General features: G+C 36.3%; 1 protein-coding gene across 13 annotated transcripts in view; it reads left to right on the forward strand.

Annotated features, from left to right (window-relative positions):
- The window catches only part of KRIT1 (KRIT1 ankyrin repeat containing), a 42,842-nt gene that overhangs the window by 14,863 nt on the left and 14,835 nt on the right, over positions 1-13,144 (forward strand). For all 13 annotated transcript variants that reach the window (XR_004261206.1, XM_032253071.1, XM_032253063.1 and 10 more), the window contains 4 exons: positions 635-742; positions 3,054-3,210; positions 3,953-4,104; positions 12,568-12,734. Coding sequence is in view for 12 of the 13 variants with exons in the window: in XM_032253071.1 (XP_032108962.1) it covers positions 635-742; positions 3,054-3,210; positions 3,953-4,104; positions 12,568-12,734 (584 nt within the window). In the remaining variant the exon portion in view is untranslated. The remainder of the gene's footprint in view (positions 1-634; positions 743-3,053; positions 3,211-3,952; positions 4,105-12,567; positions 12,735-13,144) is intronic.

The following is a 13,144-nucleotide window of genomic DNA, read 5'->3' on the forward strand; positions in this document are numbered from 1 at the left end:
ATAACAAGTAATAACACTAAAATGTATAATTGTATGCTTTAGAGTTCATCTGAAAAATAAAAATAAATTATATTACCTTATAGAATAAGTAATGGAATATATGAGTTGTGCTTTTGAATATACTTTTTTAAAGATTTTTTTAAATACACCTCACATAAAACTTACATTAACAATTTTTAGGTGTACAGTTCAGTGGCATTAACTACATTTACATTATTGTACAACCATCACTACAGTCTGTCTTCAGAATGTATGTAGAATTTAATCTCTTTTCATTTTATATTGTATTTCTCCAAAAACATCTTGAAGAAGGAAAAAGATTTTCCAGAATTTCATAAAGGATATTCATAAAAAGTACATCATAAAGGGGAAAATAATAGTAGTAACAAAACCTTTGTTATGTCTATATCAGAACTTTTAAGAAAATAGTAATTATATTGATTAGTGTTTTGAGTCTTTTATCTTGGCAACTCTTGTTTATGTAAATATAATCTGAAATAAGTGTGGTTAATATTTACTTAGTATTTGACAAGACTCTTTTTTTATGAAACTTTGATTAATTGGATGACATTTTCCCTTTGAATAACATAATATGTAATGCCTTTTCTCATCCCCTCCCCCACCCGCATTCTAGCATATAACAGACCAACAAGGAAGATCTCCATTAAATATTTGTGAAGAAAACAAACAAAATAACTGGGAAGAATCTGCAAAATTATTGAAGGAAGCCATTAACAAACCAGTAAGAATTATCTTCATAGTTAGAGCGAAGCATAGTATTTAAATTAACAAGATTTAATTTTGAAGATCTGTGGCAATAGTGGAAAGAGAAATGAATAGATGCCTTTCTTACTGCTAGAAAACCTCACCGTAGGCCAGGCATGGTGGCTGACGCCTGTAATGCCAGCACTTTGGGAGGCCAAGACAGGTAGATCATCAGGTCAGTAGATCAAGACCATCCTGACCAACAAGGTGAAACCTTGTCTCTAGTAAAAATACAAAAATTAGCTGAGTGTGGTGGAGCGTGCCTGTAGTCCCAGCTTAGGCAAGAGAATCACTTGAACCCTGGAGGCAGAGGTTGCAGTGAGCTGAGACTGTGCCTCTGCACTCCAGCCTGGCGACACAGCAAGACTCCATCTCAAAAAATAATAATAATAAAATGAAAACCTCATTGTAGACTGTATAGGTATTACATTTGTTATTATCCTTAACATTTGGACATTTATTCTTGCATAACAAAATAAAACTTGCAAAAATAAATAAAACTTTCAGAACACTTAAAATTTTCATGTAATTTCTATACTTGATATGTGGATTACACATAATTTTAATCTATTCATTGACGCATATCCCTCTACTTAGGCCTTTTAAGCAACATTTTATATTTTTCTATAAAAGCATTGCATATCATTCATTAGTTTAGTCTCAGCAAGTTAGTTTATATATAACAGACTCATTTTCCTCCTCATAAAAGTAAAATAGATGTTTCCAAGCTTTTTTATTCTGCTAATTCAGCCTGGCCTTTCCATCTAATTATACCTAGAAATAAACTAATAAATCTAATGCTGGCACACATTGCTATTAAAATAATAATTGCATAAAGTTTATAATTAGTAGTGACATTTAAATACAGAAGAATTAACAATGAGAAGAAACAGTTATGCCTTAAAGTTATGATGATGATAAAAATTATCATTAATTATTTTTGTTTTTATGAGACACAGTCTATGTTGCCCAGGCAGGAGTACAGTGGCTATTCACAGACAATCATGATGCATTGTAGCCTCAACCTCCTAGGCTCAGGTGATCCTCCCACCTCAGCCTCTTGAGTAGCTGACACTAAATCATGATGCATTGTAGCCTCAACCTCCTAGGCTCAGGTGATCCTCCCACCTCAGCCTCTTGAGTAGCTGATACTAAATCATGATGCATTGTAGCCTCAACCTCCTAGGCTCAGATGATCCTCCCACCTCAGCCTCTTGAGTAGCTGACACTACAGACATGTGCCACCACTCCTGGCTATCATTAATTTAAAAACTGTTTGAAATAAAAAGATTTATACAAACAAAGTATAAAAAGTTTATATTAACAGATATAACCCATTTATCTAAGCCTGTCCAGGCATTAACCATCAGCTATACAATAACTGTTTGTTGAATATCTCTGAATTTAACATGACAAAATGATGAAAATTGTAAGGATTATACAGTCTCTGCCTTTAAGTAATAGTACACACATACCACACATTCATGCATTTTGTCAAAAACACAACTCCAAGAGCATAAGACAGAGTCAAGGAAATAGGTAAACAGAATCAAGGAAATAGATAAGCAGTACAGGAACCCTTATGTTATACTTTGCAATTTATTTTCTAACTATGGAGTTTTAACACATTTTTATTCCTGACACAATTTTTATATTGTGAATGAATAAAGTAAGAAGGATGAAGTCCTTTTATCCAAAATGAACTGGCCTGGAAGTTATTTGGGGACATCAGTTGCTTCCTATCACAATAAAAATCCATTGAGAATGCTGCTACTCTCTGGAATTTTCTAAACTGGGGGAAGGAAACTGGCTCAAAGTTCATCGATAGCTTTTACCTGCAAAGTTTTCCATCACAAATTCCTCTTAGGACAAGTTACTGGTGGTACACATTTTTGTTGTATTATTTGTGACCCACTAGACTCATGAAGTACTTGACTAACACTAGGTTCAGTAACCAAGTTTGTATCTCTCATATGAAATTTACATTGTACATTAAAGGCGCTAAAACATCTTGTCAAAAGAATTTGGCATTCATTATTTTTTTAAGTCATATTCCTTAATTTCCCAAACCTAATTGACTATAGAACATCCAGAAGAAAGTATTTCAGAAAATACAAATAATGGAAGTAAAATGTTTTTAAACCCAAGAGATTCACACTTGCAACAGTGTTTCTGAAATTTTTCATGTTAGAAATTTATAATAAAGCACATGAAGTTGAAGGAAAGTATCTTGTTAGATTGTGATGTATAATTTTTAAGCAGGTTGCATAAATTATCATTTCTTGTAGTATGAAAAAGTTCGAATATACAGAATGGATGGATCCTATCGTTCTGTTGAATTGAAGCATGGAAATAATACAACAGTGCAGCAGATAATGGAAGGAATGCGTCTCTCTCAAGAAACACAGCAATATTTCACTATATGGATTTGTTCAGAAAACCTCAGTAAGAAAGTTTTTATTATACTAAACCTCATTATTCCTTTTTGGGAGTGGGTTGGTAAAAAATATAACTTCTGTTTATTCTTGACTTTTAAATTTTGAAATAATACAATGTTTTTCTCTTTTATATAAATTATTAGTGTTCAAACTGCTGAAACAGGTAAGTCCCTGCCCATCCCCTTCCCTACTTCATTCAGAGCATTTTTTTAAATAATTAAAAAACAAAACTTTTCCTCTCTGGCAAATGGCATTTGATTTGAATGCCATTAAATGTTGTGCTCATACAACTTGCCTTTATTTTTTGTGCTCATTTTGAAATAATACAAATGTTCTTTTTACATTAATTTTCTATTTAAAATCAACTTTTTTATTTAAAATCAACCTAATGACACTATATTTTTGTTCCTCAAAGTATTACACATACATAAAAAATTTGATTGATGTGATTGGTTATTTAATGGCTTACTAGTATGTTTTTAACACAGAATTCTGTATATGTCATAAATAATCTATAATGGAATTAAGGATTTCATGAACATTTGATAAATTTCATATACATTTGATAAGAAGCAGTTACCCACAAATTGGGTGGTAATATTGATTAAAATGTTAATATTAATTTTAAATTTAAATTTAATTTGTAAATATTCAATACAAAAGTGCAGATAGTTGAATACAAAGTTTCTATCCATGATATAATTGACTTACTTTTACATTATCATTTATAAAGGAAAGATGTTTTTCAGGCCTTCAACTCAAACCATATCATAAACCCTTGCAACATGTTCGTGACTGGCCAGAAATACTTGCTGAATTGACTAATCTGGACCCCCAAAGGGAAACACCTCAGCTTTTTCTAAGAAGAGATGTGAGACTTCCTTTGGAAGTTGAAAAAAAGGTTTGCTTGGAAATCTTATTTATAGTTATTTAAATGCACAAAGTCTATTGAATTTCTATTGTAAGCACTAAAGGCAGAAATTGAGCTTACATCCTTATATCAATCCTTACATCTCTGTGATAATGGATGGAGTTTCAGTTGATCTACTTAAAAAGTCCATTTCTACTCCCATTGTCTTAAGAATACAAAAGAAATAGGGAAGCTATCATAAAGAAAATCAGCAATCAGATGTGAAGACAAATTATACAGGAAAAAAAATAGTTTAAACTAGTTAGGAAGTACACTATCAAGGATAAATTTAGTAAAGGGCTAATCAGTTGTATACCTTCTGAAGGTAGAAAGAGAAACATTGGTATGGGAGAGAACAGAAAAAACATCCTGGGTGGATAAGATTATTATTTGCAAAGAGAACAAGGTAAAAGTTATTCTCAATAGTCCATAAGTGGCTCATCCTTTTTTTCTTTTCTTTTTTTTTTTTTTTTTTTTTAAGATAAAATCTTGCTCTATCCCCCAGGCTGGAGTGCAGTGGCGTAATCTTGGCTAACTGCACCCTCTGCCTCCCGGGTTCAAATGATTCTCCTGCCTCAGCCTCCCAAGTAGCTGGGATAACAGGCATGCATTACCACACCCGGCTAATTTTTGTATTGTTGGTAGAGACAGGGTTTCACCATGTTGGTCAGGCTGGACTCGAACTGCTGAGCTCGTGATCCGCCTGCCTCAGCCTCCCAAAGTGTGGGGATGCTTGTCCTCTTTTTTTCTCTTTTTTTTTTCTTTTTTCTTTTTTGTTAAGACTGAGTCTCGCTCTGTCTCCCAGGCTAGAGTGGTACAATCTTGGCTCACTATAGTCTCCACCTCCTGGGTTTAAGTGGTTCTCCTGCCTCAGCCTCCCAGGTAGTTGGGATTATAGGCGTGCGGCACCACACCCAGCTAACTTATTTGTATTTTTAGCAGAGACGGTTTCACCACGTTGACCAAACTGGTCTTGAACTCTTGGCCTCAAGTGATCCACCCACCTTGGCCTCCCAAAGTGCTGGGATTACAAGCGTGAGCCACCGTGTCTGGCCTAAGTAGCTCATCTTGACCCAAACAGAGAACTCTGTATATAGTAAAAAATGAGAATAGTATTTATATTTAATAAAAAAGAAGTCTGTCCATACAAGTATATTTGGATTTGAACTACTATGGATTTTAGAGGAGAAGAGATGACATGATGCCATAGAAGGATGAATGGGCCAGGCGCCATGGCCCACGCCTGTAATCCCAGCACTTTGGGAGGCTGAGGTGGGTAGATCACAAGGTCAGGTGTTCATGACCAGCCTGCCCAGGATGGTGAAATCCTGTCTCTACTAAAAATAAGAAAATTAGCCAGGTGTGGTGGCGGGCACCTGTGATCCCAGCTACTCAGGAGGCTGAGAGTTGCTTGAACTCAGGAGGCGGAGGTTGTAGTGAGCAAAGATCACGCCACTGTATTCCAGCCTGGGTGACAGAGTGAGACTCTATCTCAAGAAACAAAAAAGGGGCCGGGCGCGGTGGCTCAAGCCTGTAATCCCAGCACTTTGGGAGGCCGAGGCGGGTGGATCACGAGGTCAAGAGATCAAGACCATCCTGGTCAACACGGTGAAACCCCATCTCTACTAAAAATACAAAAAATTAGCTGGGCATGGTGGCACGTGCCTGTAATCCCAGCTACTCAGGAGGCTGAGGCAGGAGAATTGCCTGAACCCAGGAGGCAGAGGTTGCGGTGAGCCAAGATCGCGCCATTGCACTCCAGCCTGGGTAACAAGAGCGAAACTCTGTCTCAAAAAAAAGAAAAAAGAAAAAAAAAAAAAAGGATAAATGGACAAGGGAGAGATTATAACAAATTAAGCATGATAATCTAATATGGTGAAATGTTACAGCATTAGTGAAGAAAAAATAGATTTCTTAATTCTTTGTTATCAGGGAATATTAAACAAACAAATTTTAGCACAAGAAAATTTCAACAACCATGTCCAAACTTGGTAAATCTTTTTTACGTAACTGTGTATATTGCTTCTTTTACATTATCAGGCCAAAGATAGATTTGATCCTCTCAGCCAAATACACTAGGAGTTACATAAAAATTGCTGTGAAATTTACCAAAAACTAAAGTCTTCATTATTTGTTAAAAATGTATTAGAATCACATTAATAGAATGACAAGGGGGGAAAAACATGCGATCATCCTAACTGATGCAGAAGAGGCATGCGACAAAATACAACACCCTTTAATGATTTTAAAAACTCTGAAAACTAGGAATTCAGGCGAACTTCTCAGCATGATAAAGGGTGTTTACCAAAAACCCACAACTAATCATTCAATGGTAAAAGACTGAAAACTGTCCTACAGTACAAAATTACGATGCCTACTTTCACCAATAATTAAGACCTTAGTTTTTGGAAAATGACATATACATAGAAAATCCCAAAGAATCCACAAGAAAGCTAGAGCTAATAAATTAATTCGGCAAAGTTTCAAAGTATAAGCTCAACACACAAAAATCAGTTGTGTATACACCAGCAAAGAATAATCCAAGGAAGAGATTAAGAAGTCCATTAAAATAGCATCTAAGAATAAAATACCCAGGAATAAATTTTACAAAAGAAGTTCAAGACTTGTACACTGAAAACTACAAAACACTGCTGAAAAATAAGACCCAATAACTGGAAAGACATCTCCATGTTCAGTGATAGAAATAGTGTTTTTAAGACGTCACGACTAGCAAAATGATCTACAGATTCAATATAATCCCAATAGCCTTTTTTGTGAAAGTGGAACAGACAGTCCTCAAATGTGTATGAATTGCAAAGGTCCTCAAATAGCCAAGGCAGTCTTGAATAAAGAAGAATCAAGTTGAGAGATGGATGTTACTCAATTTCAAAGCATACCACAAAGCTAAGTAATCAAAAGCATTGTGTTACTCTAGCATAAGGATAAACATAATAGACCAATGGAATAGAATTGAGTTTTCAGAAATAAACCCATACATGTACAGCCAGTAGATTTTTGACAAGGCTGTCAAGTTCATCTAATGGAGAAAGAATAGTCTGTTCAATAGATAGTGCTGGTATAACTGGAAGTTCACATTGCAAAAGTAGGAAATTGGACCGCAACTTCATGCCATATAAAAAATTTAAATAGCTGGACATGGTAACTCAAGCCTATACTCCCAGTACTTTGGGAGGCCGAGGTGGGTGGATCACTTGAGGACAGGAGTTCTAGACCAGCCTGGCCAACATTGCAAAACACCATCTCTACTAAAAATACAAAAAATTAGCCAGCCATGGTGGTACACCCCTGTAGTCCCAATTACTCAGGAGGCAGAGGCATGAGAATTTCATGAACTCGGGAGGCAGAGGTTGCAGTGAGCCAAGATCTCACCACTGTACTCCAACCTGGGCAACAAAGTGAGAGTCCATCTCAAATATAATAATAATCAATTAAAATGCATCAGTGACCTAAATATAAGAGCTAAAATCATAAATATCATAGAAGAAAACATAGGGGTAACTCTTCATGATCTTGGATTAGGCAGTGGAGTCAGATATGACAAAAGTATGAACAACAAGAATTAATGGCTAAGTTAAACTTCATCAAAATAGAAAACTTTTGTGTATTAAACGACATCATTAAGAAAGTGAAAAGCAACAGAATGGGAGAAAATATTAGCAAGTCATAGATAAGGGTTTACTATCAGAAGAATAAAGAACTCCTATAACTCAACAATAAAAAGGCTAACAACCCAATTAAAAATGGTCAGGGTTTGGTACAGTGGCTCGTGCTTGTAATCCCAGCACTTTGGGAGGCCATCATGGGAGCCCAGGAATTTGAGACCTGCCTGGGCAACATAGTGAGACTTCATCTCTACAAAAATATTAAAAATTAGCCAGGTATGGTGGTGCACACCTGTAGCACCAGCTACTGAGGAGACTGAGTTCAGAGGGTCGCTTGAGTCTGGGTGGGAGAGGTTACAGTGAGCCAGTATCACACCAGCCTCAGTAATAGAGCAAGACTGTATCTCAAAAAAAAAAAAAAAAAAAAAAAAGGCAAGGAATGATGGCTCACTCCTGTAATCCCAGTGCTTTGGAAGGAATAGCGGGAGGCTCACTTGAAGCCAGGAATTTGAGACCAGCCTGGCTACATAGTGAGACCCTGTCTCCACAGAAAAGTTTTTTTTTTTTTTTTTAAGTAGTCTGGCATGATGGCACACACTTGTAATCCTAGCTAAGAGGGGTAAGACGGGAGGATCACTTGAACCCAGGAGTTCAAGGTTGCAGTTAGTCATGATGATGCCACTGCACTCTAGGCTGGGTGAAAAAGCAAGACCCTGTCTGTAAATAAAATAGGTCAAAGGACTTGAGTATATAAGTAGCCAACAAGCACATGAAAAGATGATCAATATCATTAGTTATTAGGGAATTGCAAATTAAAACCTCAGTGAGAAACCACACCGGCTAGGATAACTATCAAAACAGAAGATAATGAGTTGGTAAGAATGTAGAAAAATTGGAACTCTGGTACATTGCAGGTGGGAATGTAAAGTGGTGTAGCCACTGTGGAAAACAGTGGTTCTTCAAAAATCTAAAAATAGAATTACATATGATCCAGCATTTCTACTCCTAGATATATGCCTGAAAGAATGGAAAACAAGGACTCAAATATATTTCTGTGTCACTGCAGCATTGTTCATGATAACCAAAAAGGTAGAGGCACCCTAACTGCCCATCAACAGATGAGTGAATAAACAAAAGGTGGTCTGTACATACAAATAGAGTATTATTCACTGATACAAAGGAATGAAATTATGATACATGTGACAACATGGATGAACCTTGAAAACATTATACTAAATAAACCAGACATAAAAGAACAAATATTTAACGTTAAGTAATCTAGAATATGCAAAGGCATAAAGAAAAAAATCGATTGGAGGTTATCAGAGGTGTTGGGCTGGGGGAGATTTTCTTACCAGTTAGAAAATTTCTCTTTGGGGTGATATAAAATATGTAGAACTAGATAGTTTATAATTAATGCCACTGAATTTCACACTTAAAAATGGTTAAAATGGGCCAGGCCTGGTGGTGGCTCACCCCTGTTATCCCAGCAATTTGGGAGGCCAAGGCAGGTGGATCACCTGAGGTCAGGACTTAGAGAGCAGCTTTGCCAACATGGTGAAAACCCATCTCTACTAAAAATATAAAAAATAGCTAGGTGTGGTGGTGTGCACCTTGGGAGGCTGAGGCACGAGTATCGCTTGAACCCAGGAGCTGGTGGTTGCAGTGAGCTAGGATTGTGCCTTGGTACTCTAGTCTGGGCGACAGAGTGAGACTCTGTCTCAAAAAAACAAACAAGGCAAAAATGACAGATGTCATGTCTACTTTACCCTATAACTTGAAAAATGTGTGATATCTATAAAATCTGTATATAATCCAAGTATACTCAGTCTGCCTTCTCCACCCAAGTAATATTTTAATAGTTGACTGGAGCAGTAATGATAATACTTAGATGATAAATAAATTGGATAATTATAAAATAAAAGAGACTGAAGTAAAAAGGAAGCAAGGCTTAGTAAGTTCTTAAGGTAAACCAGAATGTCTTGATTATCTGGTAAAACACTCATTATATAATTAAGAAATTCCTGTTTGTACCATCTGAAAAAAAAAAGAATTACACTTACTGTTTAGCATCATCCTTTTAGGATGAAAACATCCTGATTTCATTAGAAAAGAAAAAATGGTAACTAAAACTCATTGAACATGGTGTTGGGAATTGTAACAGTTATTGTCTTACTCAGACTTTCAAATATACGAAGTCAGTTTTTATTAGAAAAACATGCTTTTGGCCGGGCGCGGTGGCTCACGCCTATAATCCCAGCACTTTGGGAGGCTTAGGCAGGCAGATCACCTGAGATCAGGAGTTGGAGACCAGCCTCACTAATATGAAGAAACTCCATCTCTACTAAAAAATAAAACGTTAGCCAGGTATGGTGGTGCATGCCTGTAATCCCAGCTACTCAGGAGGCTGAGGCAGGAGAACAGCTTGAACCTGGGAGGCAGCAGTTGTGGTGAGCCAAGATCGGGCCATTGCACTCCAGCTTGGGCAACAAGAGTGAAACTCCATATCAGAAAAAAAAAAAAAAAAGAAAAATATGCTTTCATTCAGTCTTTTTCCATCATTTTATTTTGAGAAATTTGAAAAGCCATAGGCACATTAAAAAGTAATACAGTTCACACCATATACCATTCATTAGATCACCAGTTAACAATTTGCTGTTCTTTATCTTTCTGAACCACTTTAAAGTGAGTTGCAGGTGCTATTTCTACATATTTTGGTGTGCATCTTCTAAGAATAAGGACATCTCTATTCTACCATAATAACCAATTTCCAACCTAATAAAATTAATATTTCCATAATAACAATAGCTCATTCAAATTCAGAGTTTTCCAAATTGTTTCAAAATACTTTTATACCTCCAAGCCCCAGGATCTAGTCAAGGCTCATGCTTTATATTTTGATGTCTCGTTAGTCTCTTTTAATCTAGAACAGCCCCCTTCATTTTTTTCCCATGAGATTTTTTTTTTTGTTTTGATATTGTGTAGAGTATTTTAAGATAGAAAAATAGCCAATAGTATTTGGCCGGGCATGGTGGCTCATGCCTGTAATCCCAGCAGTTTGGGAGGCCAAGGCAGGTGGATCACCTGAGTTCAGGAGTTCAAGACCAGCTTGGCCAACACTGTGAAACCCGTCTCTACTAAAAATACAAAAATTAGCAGGGCATGGTAGCAGGTGCCTGTAATCCCAGCTACTTGGGAGGCTGAGGCAAGAGAATAGCTTGAACCTGGGAGGCGGAGGTTGCAGTGAGCCAAGATCGTGCCATTGCACTCCAGCCTGGGTGACAAGAGTGAGACTTCATCTCAAAAAGAAAAATAGTATTTTATTTCAGTTAATGTTACAAAAATCATTTCGATCATAACTTGGGATCATTGTGAATTGTATTTTGAAATACTTTAAGCATTCGGAAACTTTATAATTCGTCACTATGTGCAAGTAGGAACATATTCTATAGGCTAGGATTTCTCAATCTGTATTAATCTTATTGGATAAACTAAAACAAAATTTTTTAAATTAAAAAAAAAAAAAAAGCATCTAGGCCAGGCGGAGTGGCTAACACCTGTAATCCCAACACTTTGAGAGGCTGAGTTGAGAGGACTGCTTGAGCCCAGCTGAGGCAACATGCCAAGATATTCTCTCTACAGAAAATTTAAAAATTAGCCAGGCATGGTGGTTCACACCTCTTGTCTCAGCTGCTCGGGAGGCTGAGACAGGTAAATAGCTTGAGCCCAAGAGGCTGAGGCTGCAGTGGGCTGTGTTCATGCCACTGTACTGCAGCCTGGCTGGCAGAGCGAGACTCTGTCTCAAAAAACAAAAAACTACTCTTTTTGAATATTATTAATATTTGAAGTACAAAATCTTTTTAGTCAGAATTTAAAATGTCTTACAATACGCTTTTTATAAATGTCTCATTTGTCCTTTGGAAATTAAGATACTTCCTTTTATCTTCTTTGAAGTCCACTACTGTATTGTACGAAGCATAGTTAATAGAAAGATGTTTCAGTAACACCAAAATTTAGGTAAACTTGTTCTAAAAATTGTCCATATTTATAAACTGATGATAATATTGTTAGACAACCAGGTTAGCAAACTGTAGCTATTGCCATATTTTGCCAATTTTTATATACCCCATAAGCTAATAATTTTTTTGTGTTTTGATGGTTAAAAAATCAAAGGAACAATATTTCATGTTATAAAAATTTTTTGAAATTCATATTTCAGTATTCCTATATAAAGTTTTATGAGAACACTGTTGTACCCATTTGTTGATGTGTCACCTGTGGCTTCCTTTGTGCTACAGTACCAGAGTTGATTAGTAGCAACAGCAATTACATAGTTTACAAAGCTTAAAATAGTACTCTCTGGGCCTTAACAGAAAAACTGTTTGCCAGGCCGGGCGCGGTGGCTCAAGCCTGTAATCCCAGCACTGTGGGAGGCCGAGGCGGGTGGATCACCAGGTCAAGAGATCGAGACCATCCTGGTCAACATGGTGAAACCCCGTCTCTACTAAAAATACAAAAAATTAGCTGGGCATGGTGGTGCGTGCCTGTAATCCCAGCTACTCAGGAGTCTGAGGCAGGAGAATTGCCTGAACCCAGGAGGCGGAGGTTGCGGTGAGCCGAGATCGTGCCATTGCACTCCAGCCTGGGTAACAAGAGCGAAACTCCGTCTCAAAAAAAAAAAAAAAAAAAAAAAAACTGTTTGCCAACCTCTGCTCAAAGCAGTAACAGTTCATTTATATACAAATGTGTAGCTTTTGCCTTTCCCATATTAAGTTGTTTATTTGTAAAAAAAATTGTAGCCTAATAACCAAATTATACTTTCTCTTTTAAGATTGAAGACCCACTAGCTATTCTTATTCTCTTTGATGAAGCCAGATATAATTTACTGAAGGGCTTTTATACAGCTCCTGATGCTAAGCTGATAACATTGGCAAGCCTGCTTTTGCAAATTGTCTATGGAAATTATGAGAGTAAAAAACACAAGCAAGGTTTCCTAAAGTAAGTATTTTATATGCATGGTCTTATGCTATGCTCAAGATTCTGTTTAACCAAGAAAGTTTGAAAATGTTATTAGAAATTATTTATACATTACATTGGTTTGGAATTATATAAGACATAGAATGAGAAAAGAAAACATTATAATAAATCATTCTTAAAGTTATACTCTCCAAATTTTCATGTATTTGACTGTAGTTTGATATACTTTATATTGTTTCTTTATGCTTAAATAAGTTCACTAAAACCTGACTTGAATAAGTGTAAAAAGATTTTATAAGGCAGATGCACTTAAAAATCCCACCATAAATACTAGTTTTATGTTCGGTCTTTGAGAGAAAACACTGAGGTTTTAAGCACATCTGAATTTGGTTACTGTAGTTTTCAATTTTCAAAAATATTTTCTGGTTATT

This window comes from Sapajus apella, unplaced genomic scaffold, assembly GCF_009761245.1.
Source record: "Sapajus apella isolate SASKATOON/1434 unplaced genomic scaffold, GSC_monkey_1.0 scaffold81, whole genome shotgun sequence".
Lineage (NCBI taxonomy): Eukaryota > Metazoa > Chordata > Mammalia > Primates > Cebidae > Sapajus > Sapajus apella.